The sequence below is a fragment of the Haliotis rufescens genome, unplaced genomic scaffold (assembly GCF_023055435.1).
Source record: "Haliotis rufescens isolate VD_foot unplaced genomic scaffold, xgHalRufe1.0.p SCAF_1, whole genome shotgun sequence".
In the NCBI taxonomy this organism is placed as follows: Eukaryota; Metazoa; Mollusca; class Gastropoda; order Lepetellida; family Haliotidae; genus Haliotis; species Haliotis rufescens.
The window spans coordinates 11,967,640-11,982,035 of record NW_025963779.1 but is presented as its reverse complement, the minus strand read 5'-3'; the positions used below and the strand labels follow the sequence as shown (position 1 = coordinate 11,982,035).

General features: G+C 41.9%; 2 protein-coding genes across 4 annotated transcripts in view; one reads left to right on the top strand and one right to left on the bottom strand.

Annotated features, from left to right (window-relative positions):
- LOC124147931 (unconventional myosin-Ia-like) overlaps positions 1–14,076 on the bottom strand; it is an 80,382-nt gene extending 66,306 nt beyond the window's left edge. The window contains exon 1 of one of the 3 annotated variants that reach the window (XM_048384272.1): positions 13,883–14,076. The gene's annotated coding sequence lies outside the window, so the exon portion shown is untranslated. Of the gene's footprint in view, positions 1–13,281; positions 13,831–13,882 lie in introns of those variants that run through there. The other 2 variants (XM_048384317.1, XM_048384228.1) reach the window with 2 other exon arrangements.
- LOC124146766 (histidine-rich glycoprotein-like) lies at positions 6,085–6,642 on the top strand. The gene has a single exon (XM_046517223.2). The coding sequence runs from the start codon at positions 6,085–6,087 to the stop codon at positions 6,640–6,642; it is 558 nt and encodes a 185-aa protein (XP_046373179.2).
- Positions 14,077–14,396: the final 320 nt, after the last annotated feature.

The window sequence follows — 14,396 nt, the reverse complement described above, 5'->3', positions numbered from 1 at the left end:
ACCAAACTGATACACATGGATCGCGATAACAAAGTCACATGTTATATCTGCAGTTTTATCATGACATCAAACGTATAAGGAGGAATCATCTGTAGACTCAAGTATTATGTCAGTGATTTTTTCATACACCTTTGTGTCGAACTCGAAATAATCTGAGAAAACATTCGTCTTATCCGAGCATTCAACACGCCCACACACATATTATCAAAGACATCATAACACTTTAGGAATGGGGGGCGGTCGGGTAGCCTAGTGGTTAAAGCGTTCGCTCGTCACGCCGAAGACCCGGGTTCGATTCCCGACATGGGTACAATGTGTGAAGCCCATTTCAAGTGTCCCCCGCCGTGATATTGCTGGAATATTGCTAAAAGCGGCGTAAAAACAAACTCACTCACTCACTTAAGGAATGGTGACGTTAGTGAACTAAAGTAAATTACAGTACAAATCGGAATGTTCATATATTTTCAGTTCGTCGTATCAGATCAATTGTCTGCTAGCATTTTCATTTGGCACTACAAGATAAGATCGAGACAACCGAAATTCGATAGTCCGATTCGACTTTATCAGAGGTCAAAATAATAATGAACCGGTTAATCAGGCCCACACAACTAGGATCGACATGACGGCGTTCTAATGTATATGATTTTTTATCATTAGAGCTGCAACTGCTCTTCAAATGTCATGAATCAATACCTGTCATACTTCATCAAAGAACCCAATTATGAACATTTTCTCCTAATCGCATGTCTGTCTGTCAAAAATATTTACTCAAAAATATCTCCGTTTAGTGAGTTGTTTGACTGTCTGTATCTGGTATGTAAGATAATTGTTTTCCTGTGCTACAAGTGCAAATGGGGTATCTGTGTGGGTACGTCACTAGTTTGATTTCTGTATGCAACTATTGAAGCAGATGTGTTGTAATCACTGGTAAGCTGTTTCCACAAACACTATTCAAAAGGATTTTTAAGGATTGCAGTATAAGATTTTGGAATTTCTGTAAATTTCTCAATTTATTTTATACAGTTATTAATAAAACTCATAAGCGTTTGTGCTACATAAATAACACTTAATACAATTTTAATACGAACAGTGAACTATAACACACTGTTAGACCTCAGTGTTAACGAGTGTTCGTCGTTGCTAGCCATATTGATGCCGAAAATGATAAAAGGAAGGTTTGAGATTCATTCTGTCAGTACCTTGAATTATGGTGAATTGTCAGTCAGTATGTGGCCCCGTTCCTCAAAACAATTGTAGCGCTAAGGTGATCGTAAGTCCCATACTTTACATAGGCTTACGATCACTGTAGCGCTGAGATCGCTTTGAGGAACGAGGCCCTGGGGCGATGATGTAACCGGTAGGCGGTACTTTTATAATATGTATGTGCAGGTTCATTTGCATCAACATCTTACTGATATACATATAGTCAGTAGTAGTTGTAGTGGTGGTGGTGGTGGTGGTGGTGGTGGTGGTGGTAGCAGCAGTAGCAGTAGTAGTGGCAGTAGTAGTTGCTGTTTGTTGTTTAACGTCGCACTCAGTAATATTCCAGCTATATGACGGCGGCCTGTTAATAATCAAGTCTCGACCAGACAAGCCAGTGATTGATATCATGAGCATCGATCCACGCAATGACATGCATCAACAAAGTCAGCGAGCCTGACCAACCGATCCCGTTTGTCGCCGCGAGGTAGTAGTAGTAGTAGTAGTAGTAGTAGTAGTAGTAGTAGTAGTGTCATCATCAACATCATCATTAGTAGTATCATTATTCTTATGTTTAACATGAGTGAAAATGTAAAATAAATATTCCCGATGTGACAATTTACAGAAGCGGTGTGTTGACAAAAAAACAAAATAATTTTCTTCAAATGCATCCACGGGACCTTTCACGTTCCATATGTTTCGTTTATAAATGAGAATACCCCAGTTTCTAACTGACGCCCTTGCAGTAAAACATTACAATATGTAACCCCGACAATCGGAGACAGACACGCCAAGACCCCATCACCACAGAGCTCTGTAAGCTTACACCACCACCGTGTCACGATGTACTGACTGATAGTATCAGATCTGTCTCATGTCGAGGGTACAATTTTCCATTAATGTAGTGGTATTTGATGTGCTGGTATTGGGTTATACGTGAAGAAACATACTATAGGGCAACTGTGGGCGTTTCATTTTACTGCGCTTTGAGTTGTACATACTGCCGGACAAACAATGGAAAATTGGATCAGACCCCAACATTAGAATCTTTATGAAAACGTTAAGAGGCTGAATGTCTGGTATCTGTGAACCAATACAAAATGATCATGACAATACCTGCTTCACTGTGCCACTCTGTTTAGCCATCAAACATGCGGTGGATGACGTTCTTTAGTATTTTGTTTATCACGACGTGTGGGGTTAGGTGGGGAGGGGAGGGGGGTAGGAATTTGAGGAATCCTTAAAAGGTTTAAGGACGCAAACCTGCATAGCAAATTGCGTCCCATGCGTCCATTGGGCTATAATCCATTACTTAGATTTGAAATATTAAAATAATCTCTCGCTGGAACATTACGCATACAAATTGGATGATTTTTCCAACATTTTTAATTTAAGAGAAGGCGTCTTTGTAAAATAATACATTCAGACGAAAGGACATACGTGTTATTCTGTCTACCTTCGTGACAGAAATGTCGAATCTAATTGTTGACATACGATCATGTGGCGTCCTGCATTGATGGGTACTAATGCGCATACGAATGAGGCAAACATATCTCCTTTCACGTGGACGAGGAGAGCACAATGCTGTGATTCGCGCGACTACACGCCGTGGTAACAAAACCGTGCAGGGTGACCTGATGAGACGGGTAACCTATAAAGCACAATGACACTTTATCTTCTTCGTTGCCATGGCATCAGTCAAGAACACAATCACCGGATTGATTGATGCTGCTGCACCTTTTCCTGTACGATTATAATTCATTTACCAAGGTGTAACAAATGCAAAATTATTTATAGATTACAATATACAAACATGTGTATGTGTTCATGGTAAAACAGGGCTTTCTAGCAACATGCTTCACTGCCACTTACAGTGAGCTGGAAAAATATATGAGTCAGGGCCATGAATATTCACAAAGGCTCAGACATGATTTGTATTACCGTATTCGACGTAATAAGTGCCCCGCTCTAATAAGCGCCCACGGCGATATTTGCTAATATATTGGCTCGTGAACAATCCCAATTAGCACCCTTTCCGATTGATCAATGTACACAAGACTTATTTATTCGCGTATAATACGCACTCGTGTGTTATATGCACCCTTAATTTTGGGCAATTAAAATCTAGAAAAATATATCTCCCGTATATAAACATTTCAGGCTGTCAGCATAAACCACGGAATTTATCTTTAAACTCTTTTTTTTTCGACAAAATAATATTTTAATAAGAGCCCCCTATTTCTAATTTTAAGAGGGCCCTGGGCGCTTATTACGTCGAATACGGTATTAATAATTGACTACTAGTATGATCCCACACCTGTCCCCGTCTATACCCTACCTCTATCATTGCACTCACAAGCCACCCTCTCCCGGATACCTACCTAATCTGCGCCATGAAGCCCGGGGCGACCAAACTGAGAGCACCAAACACAAAGGGGAGTCAAAAGCGAGGTCCGCATACTTTTCCCGATTTTTCTGAATATTGCAATCACGTTACTGTCAAAGTGGCGGATACGTCAATTACTTCAAACACTCTCACTGTCTTTAACAAAGAGGACAAGATCGGGTGATTAGGGAAATATTTGGAAGGCTGACCACGGGCCTATTCAAAAAGACATTGAATTTTTTCTATTCCATGACTCCCTAAAAGCCTGGCGAAGACGATAATGTTAACCTGTGGTTATAATAGTAAGTCTCTTATTTCTTATTACATGTTTTAATGTCTTATATTTTCTTTTCATGTTTTAGTGCTAATCATCTGTGAAAAATGAATTTCCCTTGGGATAAGTCTTGTCTTACCTTATAAGAGTCATCACGCTGTTTAAGACATGATGTTTGTGGCAAGATAATTCACCCACTGACAAGGTGAACAATATTTAAATTGAGTGAGTTAAAATGTATAGTCACGTCGGCAGTATTTCAGCCATATCGTGACTAAATCAAGTTGTACAGGAATAATATATAAATATGGACTATAAAATCTGTCGACAAAGGACAGTTAAATCACTTGACTATCACATATATAGATTTAAAACTAGCATGTTACCATATAAAATGTGACTATTCGGAACAATAAATTATAAAATTGGGCTAGGGATCAATATTTAAATTTATTGCACAATCTATGTACAATATTTACATAGTGGCTTCTCCTCAGAAGAACCAACTCTAGATCTCATGATGAGAGGTTTGTAAAAGGACGTCACCTGGCTGATCCAACCAGTTCCGTCCAGCAGTACAGTGCCATCGGCCATATCAATATCAAAGATCAGATTCTCTCCTACAAATAGCTGAGTAATTCCTTGAGTCTCAACATACATCGCCAGAAGTACATCCGATAAATCAACACTAATGAAAACCCAATTTCCAGAATTAAATTTGCATATGTAACGATTGCGATTGGAACGAGTGTGGTGACTTATATCATCAGACATGACCCTTCTTGTGTGGCTGCCAAGACTCGGGAAATCACGTTTCGTCCAATCAACCACTCCAAAGGAATACGAAAAAACAAGCACAGCATGGGTATTTGTGGCTTTGACCTCATTTCGAGCATTGAACTCTGATCTCCAGAGTTTGTTATAAACCAGATTTATAATTACTCTGTCCTAAGCTTTTCTTGAATGTGGACATTCAGAAGTTTGTCTCGAACTTGCCTTCCCAAATACGCGTAGGCCTGATCTTCCAAAATACTATCAATCAATCACACCCCTTGTAATTCAACCGAACCACCTTTTACTGCCTTGCCACGTTTTAGGTGAAGAATATTGCACTTGTCAAGTCGAAAGGACATGCAAGAGAAGGACTCGACAAGGACAACCGGATCCCAGGAATTGGATTCCTCTTTGTCAAGGAGATTAGTAAAGTGTGTTGGGGATCTGTGCTGTGGTGGTCAAAGGATATAATAACAAACGAAAAAGAAGAACTGAAAGCGTCCCCCTGAAATTTTCCCCTTCTGGCTTAAATAGATTGAAAAAGATATATATCTAAATTATTCTATTATCATTCTAAATTCTCTATTATGTACCTAGGTAATCTTGGACGCGACATTAACCCCATTTCACCTCACCTCACCTCACCGTATATCTAATGCTATGTGTAGTTACACGGGTTTTGACCGACCGACTGCTGCTGAGACTGCATAATAGCAAGTGATGATACTCCAAGGATGACGCATCTTTGAATACACATGAAGAGCTGTCAGCCGAAAGGCACAGTTATTACCTATTCCGCTTACATTGCTGGTAATAAATATCGATGATTCAAACATTCATTATAAAAGAGGGATTATATTCGAGCCAAATTGGTCCAGTTATGTTTGATTCAAGTCCCCAAAAGTCACTCTATTTGACTGAATTGTTTAAATTCGCAAGTCATATTGATATAGCGGTTAATGATTACCCAACTACATACATTTCTTTCTTACGTCTAGACTTGAAATGGGCTCTCTTTAAAATGTCAGTTGTGGACACGCGTATTCACGTATATCATTCTTATCGGATCATGGCTGAAATGCAAGACTAGACTGTTATCAATTAAGCAGTTAGTGTTCTTGTTAAACGAGATTCTGGTTTGGAGTGGTCTTTCACTGGGGTGACGTCCGTCCCGGAACATTGCTCGCTTACTGATTGGTCCTGCTATTAAGAATGCATTATTCTGTCATGATTCAGATACTGCAGATAACTTTTATCGTAGAAGCCACTACAGCCGGATTGTTTCCTAACAGTTCAACGTTGATTATGGTGTCTGCTTTAAAATTTAAAAATGAAGTACTTTAAATACAAAGTTATACGCCCCAGTTAGAAATACCATGAGAGCATATTAGTACTATATAGACATGCACGTTTTTATATTTATTCATCCTTGCTTGATAGTAGCCCGAGGATGCAACTTTATATTTTTTACTTTATACCGCACGTCAAAATCATCCACGACCACAACCTCGAGCACGACCACAACCTCGACCATGACCACGACCACAACTTCAACCACGACCACGACCACGACCACGACCACGACCACAACCACAACCTTGACCACGACCGCAACCTCGACCACCATCACAACCTCGACCATGACCATGACCACGACCACAACCTCGACCACAACCACGACCACGACCACGACCTCAACCTAGACCACATCCTCCACCATGTCCACAACCTCCACCATGACCACGACCACAACCTCGACCACGACCACGACCACAACCTCCACCATGACCATGAACACAACCACCACCATGACCTCAACCTTGACCATCACCTCGACCATGACCACGACCACCATCACAACCTCGACCATGACCACGACCACAACCTCGACCACGACAACAACCAGCACAATGACCACGACCGCAACCTCCACCATGACCACATCCTCTACCTCAACGGCCTGAGACGTTTAATGATAGTTATAACGCCTGATTTTATTTCAAACTGATAAATCAGCCAAGAGCAAGCAGAACATTAGTTGTAATTGGTTGATTTTGTCATAATTGATCCATGACGTGGGACACGATGACGGGATGAATAAAAAGCGCACAGCTGAGATTTGGTGTTGTCAGGTTGTCCAGACTATTCAACCATTCTGACCAAATAATCACCGTTTCAATCTCATCAGGTCACAGCTGGGATTTGGTAATCCCAGATGGTCACACGCCACAGTAGCCCTATACTCTGCTGTCACTGTGGCCAAGCATTCCCTAATAAGTTGTTCCTAAGACAACACATGTTCCCGAGGCAATGTATTTAACTGACTATAAAAAGGCTATAAACTAGGCTGGAATTTCGTGGCTTGATAGTAGCGCCACCAGTCGCTATTACGAGTTATGTCACTTTTATGCCTCCTATTGACCTATCATATTACTAGTCTTGCGTTTGCTGAAAAGAAATGACAGCGCCCAGTCAAGACGATCTGATGGATTATCAAGAATTATATTTCTTTGAGAGGCATTTAGAAGTCAGAGTACTAAGTAAGGATAAGATTTACCGTTATCAAGCAAGTGATGTACAGAGTATGGTTGACAAGTACATATACAGGTAGGAGGCAGTGTTTATACAATAGAGCAGTATATGAGATGTAGTTACACTGAGGTGGAGAAGCCTGTTATGTACTCTTGCTTGATAACGGTGTTAGAACGTCGCTCCTAATTGTAATAAAGAAGTTGTGCATCAATAAATCTTATCCTTACTTAAGATTTATATTGTTCAAAAACGGTTCTTACCTCGCGAAGTGCAGCACTGGAATTACTTGAGCATCATGATTAAAAATATGAAAAGGTTCGGAAAATAGCAATCGACGCTCAGTTGACGGTACACATGCTTTGCAAATCTTGTAATCGACCGAAATCTGCACGGCAGTTTAGGAACAAGGTGTCGATTACGTGATTTTGATTGGATTATACATAGACCAGCCAAAACATAAATCCGAAATTCAAGCCTAGTTCGGCAAGTGTGGAAATTGAAAATTTAAGTCTGTTAACTCCTTGCCTCGGGAAGAAAAAATGGGATACGAGGAACCTTATTCTGACCAAGATGTCTTTTCTTATCTTTAACCAGCGCTTGACATGTTCAAGAGAGCCATGAAGATCCGGTTTAGAATTGATCTTCAGCAACCTTTGGTTGGGTTGGAGACTAACGGGATCGGGTGGTTATGCAGGCTTGCTGATTGGTTGATGCATGTCATTGTATCCCAATTGTGTAGATCCATGCTCAATCGCTGTATTGTCTGGTCCAGACTCAATTATTAACAGACAGCCGTATTCCAGCTATGAGCGGCGTTAAACAAGAAAGAAAATAAAACGACAAAACCCTTTCCATATCCAATAAAAGTCTCTGCATGAAGCAGAGTCGATGATTATATCATGAGCATATGTTTATAAATCACTATCAAATAGTAATGATACCAGATGTTCGCGAAAATGTAAGCGTATTCTGCCCCACAGGTTGCACCGTCACAAACACATGCAAAGGCAGGTTAATTGTTCACGTGTTCAAGACAAAAGGGAGGAGGTAGGTGACCTAGTGGGAAAGAAAAGGGTTTACAAGTTTCAAGTCAACGCTTCGTAACATCACTCAAACCAAATAACGTTTTGTGACGCCGCATAACTCGAATCGCCTAGTACGTATTACTACGTAACGCCTCTAAACACCACCTACTGCCTCAACGCCCACACATCGACAGGAACACCCTGCAGACAGCACAAATACCACGACGTATCTTCGTCTTCATTTCAACGGATTATTCGTCTAATGAAGAGTAATGTAGAATTTATTTGCCGTATGGCCTTCAGACATGATGGATTAGGAGCATTATACGCCTACTAGATGTTTACTGATATTTATAACACGAGGTTGTATGTCTAGCTGATACAAAAAAGACAATAAAGTCATAATAATTTAACGTTTCAAAAACATTCCTGATATGGCCTTACGTTATAGAGTAACATATTTCCAAACTCATTTTTTTAATTTTCCATCCATGCATATGCAATGTTTGACTATCTCTTGACCTTCGCCTATTTCAGGCACATTTTTTGTTTACTCATGTAATCAAATAATGTAATCCATTTTGCCATAAGATAATCACAGTATATAAGCACACACAAGTCACAGGAAACGGCACGATTCAAGTGATACAAAGATATCGATTTTCTAGGCACACAACTACAGGGGCCTGAAGTAAGCAATGGGTTCGTTATTCAAAGGCTGTATATTAAACAACTACAGTAATGTGGTCAAATACACTGAAACTTATTTAATATATGACAACAGGTTCGTCTTATATCATCATCCAAAAGCTGTTTAGTTATTCAGTACTTTTGAATAACGAAAAACAAGCCAGCACCGGGTTCGTTATTCAAAGGCTGCATAATTATTAAACAGCTACAGTAATGTGGTCAAATACACTGAAACTCATTTAATATATGACAGCAGGTTCGTCTTACATCATCATCCAAAAGCTGTTTATTTATTAAGTGCTTCTGAATAAAGAGGGGGCACGGGTGGCCCAGTCGTCTAAGGCGTCGCGATTCGCTGTGCAGAGTTGCGTCCCTTGGGCACGCCAGAAACCTTTGATTGTGGGTTCGAATCCCGGTTCGCCCCAATTATGTTTCTAGGTTTGTCAGCACCATACCCGTGCTCGTGGGTTTCACCGAAGTGGTAAACGTCTGAGACCTGCATCACTTCGGGCTTTCCTCCCACATTAAGCTGACATGCCGCGATATAACTGGAATACTGTTAAAAGCGGCGTTAAACCCAACTCACTCACTGAATAAAGAAATATCGAATAACAAACCCGCTGCTTCAGGCTTCAGGCCCCTCACACCTACTTATGTTAGTCCTGGCACGAGTAACTTGGACTTGGGCTCTTATCCTCATATTTATGGCATAGCGAAGTAGTTCAACACCCATGCTTGGGGCCCTATCGATAAGCTGTGCAATAGTGAATGTAGGGGTCTCATGTAGTGATTGTGTCAGTTATATTTAAAGATATTTCTAGACTTTGTACTCGACAAGCTGCATACCGATTGCAGAACCCTAATACCGGACACGTATTTAAATCACGCAGTATAGTTTTATGTCGCTTGTAGCTATAATCCTTTGGGGAACAACAAGAAAGGGATTCACATATCGTGTATTTGGGGATTCGAACTCGGGTCTTCAGCATGAAGGGCAAAACCTTTGTCCAGTAGGCTACCTACCACGCCGGTTTGAGATATAAATAGTCTTAGCACTCAAATATATTACTAAAATAGATAGTTTCATTTAAATCGTATTCTATGTTAAGACGATGTTTTTATATTGAGCTTTATCAACCCAATCCTGGTTTGAAATTAACCGTCAAAAAAGGTTTGTGGCGATAGGATTTGTTTGTTTGTTGTTTAACGCCACACTCAGCAATATTCCAGCTATATGACGGCGGTATGTAAATAATCGAGTCTGGACCAGACAATCCAGTGATTGACATCATGAGAATCGATCCGTGCAATTGGGATACGATGCATCAACCAAGTCAGCGAGCCTTGCCACCCGATCCCGTTAGTCGCCTCTTACGACAAGCATAGTCGATTTTTATGGTAAGGGTGGGTTGCAGAAGACCTATTCTACCCCGGATCTTCACGGGTCTGTGGCGATTGGAAGCAAACAAGTAAGAAAATAATTCTAAGAATAATCACCTCTAAGTTATATTCCAATAGTTTAGGCAGTTCACAACAAGGTGGTGAGGTGAGGTGAAGATTATTGCACTTATATAGCGACATGCATGCACGTGTGTGTGTGTGTGGCTGCTTGTACTGGTCCGGACTGATGCCGATTTATAGTGCTAGCTCACTGAGATACCATACCGCAGTTTAACATGAATACCCCACTCAGACACAGTACACTGACTACGAGCCGACCAGTCCTTGTTTTAACCCCTTAATGCCGAGCGCCAAACAGGGTAACAACAAGTACCATCTTTTAACGTCTTTTGGTATGACGCGGCCCGGACCTTCCGCTCTCCGGGCGGACACTCTACCACTGCATCACGGAGGCGGTCCAGTTCACAACAAACATTGTACTCCACAGAGTTATTTGAGCCAAGGCCAGCCAGCCAGTAATGTGTATACTCAAGAGCAACGGGTAATTGTGGTAACACACGCTAGTCACCTAGTCTTCTATAGTTGTTTTAAAAGTGAAATGTCTAGTTATTTTCGTTCCCTTTTAAGGATGTCAGAGAGAGGCCGGTGGGGCAGGATAAGCTCACCTTTTCGCGAATAGCTGGTATTATCACTATTTGATAGTGATTCATAAAAACATGCTTATGATATAGTCGGAATCGTGCAATGCACTCCGCCTTTAGAAGAGATTTCTTATGAAAATAAACTAGTGTCCAAAAGAAACGATACCAACTTATTTTCAAAATTGTTTTTTACTAAGTGAATTGTCAAGTATGAAAACATGCCAATTCGTATTGCACATCCCAAACACAGCGTAGTCGATAAAAAATACCGGGAACACGTGATCACTTCCGGAAAAAAACGTAAATTTCGTGAAAGTGACATTTCCCTCTCTAGCATGTTCTGCACGTGCAGAAAAACTGTATAAAACGGCTGATCAGACACGTTGATATCACAGCAACAAAAAGAACACAAGATATGCCACGTTTGACAGCCATCGAGAGAGAGAGAGCCGTTGGAATGGTCCAACAAGGAGCGTCACACGTCGACGTCGCCAGAAGGTTGGGCTGCGCACGCATCACTATCACCAGGTTGATGCAGCGGTTACGTCAGGCAGGTCAGACGTCAGACAGGCCCAGGAGTGGAAGACCACGAGTAACCACGTCCCGTGAAGATCGTTACATCCGGGTATTACACCTGAGGAACCGCACCGTAACAGCGACGTCCACGGCAGCTACAGCACTGGGACACAGGATCAGTCGACAGACCGTCTACAGGAGACTACGGCAGTATGGTATCCGGCCACGTCATCCCTACCGCGGACCGCTCCTGACGCCTCGACACCGGAACAACAGACTGATCTGGGCCAGGCGAGTTCGACGTTGGCAACGGCGGGACTGGGCACGTGTTATGTTCTCTGATGAGAGTAGATTCCTCATCTTCAGAAACGATGGACGGCAGCTTGTATACCGACGATTTGGTGAACGTTTGGCGCCTAACTGTATCCAACAGGTCCGGCCGTTTGGAGGTGGAGGGTTAATGGTTTGGGGTGGCATATGTGGTGACGTCAAAACGATGCTTGTCGTAATTCGTGGAAACCTGAATGCACAGCGTTATCTTAATGACATCCTACGGCCTGTTGTGGTGCCCTTTATTCAGCAACAGCCTCGTGGACTCCTTTTCCAACATGACAATGCAAGGCCACACACAGCAAGATTGACACAGAACTTCCTTGCCAACGCCAACGTACAGGTTTTGCCATGGCCCGCATGTTCACCGGACATGAATCCCATCGAGCACTTATGGGACCACCTCGATCGGCAAATCCGACGTCGCCGTGTGCCGTCATCAGTCCGTAGGCGTGTTCAGGCATGTATTGATGCTCACGGTGGACATACCCGCTACTGACTTGACTTTGAGACGTGTGGTGTGACATTTCCCGTTGTTTCTGTGATCAGTGCTCTAACGAAATGTTCATTTTTCGACCCCACCCATCTTTAAAGGCTTGTCATATTGGTTGTACAGATTTTATTGAAATGAAATTTTTGTACAGATGTTGTGAAAGGATTTCTCAAAAGCATAACACCAATCCTAAACTTCTGCATTGGTTAGTTTTTCTTTTATGTCGTTGCAAACAGGTGGTATCGTTTCTTTTGGACACTAGTTTAGAAATGGCAGTGTACACGACTAGGAGATCAATATGTAAAGCAATGTAGTCCATATCATCATAATAATAATAATTGTCAGGTATCAATAAATGCCGTTTGCCTTTGAGTAGGTGTGAAAAGTACATTCTAATTATGAAATAAAATATGTTCAGGCATTCTCTGTATTAGATGATGTTTCGGTCTCGTTGTTAGGTTTACAGCTTGATCACGGGCCGTAAGAAAACCTATCAACTCCCCATGAACATAGAGACATCATAAACCTTCTTTTGGATGAACTTTAGCGGCTCGTGACATCCGGCTGATGGTTTAGAGCGAGTCAAATTAGTGCATATTTAGTGGTAGCTGGGACGTGAGTACGCCTTTAACAAAAGACCCGTCGCGTAGTCCCAGCAAGACTAAAATCAAGTCTCTGAAACGTAAATATTTTACAGAAAACAACGTTAAATTATCTTAATACAATATAACAAATAGAGGCCCAGTCTCTCTTCATTTTCCAAAAACAATAGTAATCTAGACTTGCCAACTATTATAGACTTGCATGGCCTGCATTGGATACATTGGTTTCTGGGTCTGTGTGACGGACTAAGTCCCAGCTACACTGACTGTGTCTGTCTTTCTAACCTGGATAACCATCAGTCAGGGTGATTTAAAATATTGATTTCAAAAGTAATCGACAAGACACGTGTCTCACTAACTGCGCGAGTGTCGCAGATATTTGGAGGCAATCTACACCACCTGATTCGCACTTCCTACCTCACGGGTCCATACACCGCCATGCAGGAGATATGTCGTCCAGTAATGTATCACAAAATCCACACAGCACAGATGTAGATAGGTGACCTGTACAAAATCAATTCACTAGCGTTCCGATCATGTCAGACAACACATGCCATCTTTTGAAGACGTAATGTTATTATCAAACTGGGTCATTATTTACTGCGCTGCTCAGGTAGGGCAACTCGTGCGAGATTACTGATGTGAATACAGGTGTAGCTTATCGCCTGTCACCGCGATCGAGTTACAAATCCATAGGGCTGGGTACCCCCCTCCGTCGTACACCTTCATGAACCAGGAAGTGCTTTGTCGCCGGGGCAAATACTAGCGCTATATCGGGTATTCTTTTACCACTTCGGGATACATAATCATCTTTCCAAGTGGCATGGTTCGCAGAGTGTAAACGTCACTTTCAGCCGTGTAACTTTTTAAACCGTATCAATTTGACCATCTTTTAATACAAGCTTGTAATATATTCGTATCAGACCACACCCTTTTCGTGAATAATACCAGTCTTCAGCGCTTCCCTTGTCGCTGCTGACGTCTCACACCCCAGTGATAATCATAAATTCTTGCGTACCCAACAGCCTCCGTGGTGAAGTGGTGTCCTCCAGGAGAGCGGTAGGTCGGGGGTTCGATCCCCTGCCCGCGTCATACCAAAAGACGTTGAAAGATATTTGCTGTTACCCTGGGTTAAAGCGATAAAACAAAGTCTTCACGGCTCGGGGCCAGTGTAATGTCTGTAAGTGGGGTATCCATGTTAAACTGCAAAAGTCCGGACTAGTACAAGCAGCCCCATGCAGCCACAAACACACTTACATGCACGTCGCTACACTCGTGAAGTAATATGGGACACGACGTTGCACCCAATTTCACCTTACATCACCTCCAAGTACCATTTTTTATGCAGCATCAGAATTACAGTGGTAAGATCAGCTATACATGATAACGTGTCTAATGGCCTGTGGTTGTTTACGTATGCAAGACGTAATATGTCGCAACGCCACGCACGAACAAACTCATTGTGACTGAACATTATTATCGCCAGTATTCACTGATTTTCAACGATGGCCCATGAGGTCTTCTCAGTGCAT

Bases quoted from the DNA above. Each gene is read 5' to 3' on its own strand.
- LOC124146766 (XM_046517223.2), top strand. From the start codon at position 6,085: ATGCAACTTTATATTTTTTACTTTATACCGCACGTCAAAATCATCCAC.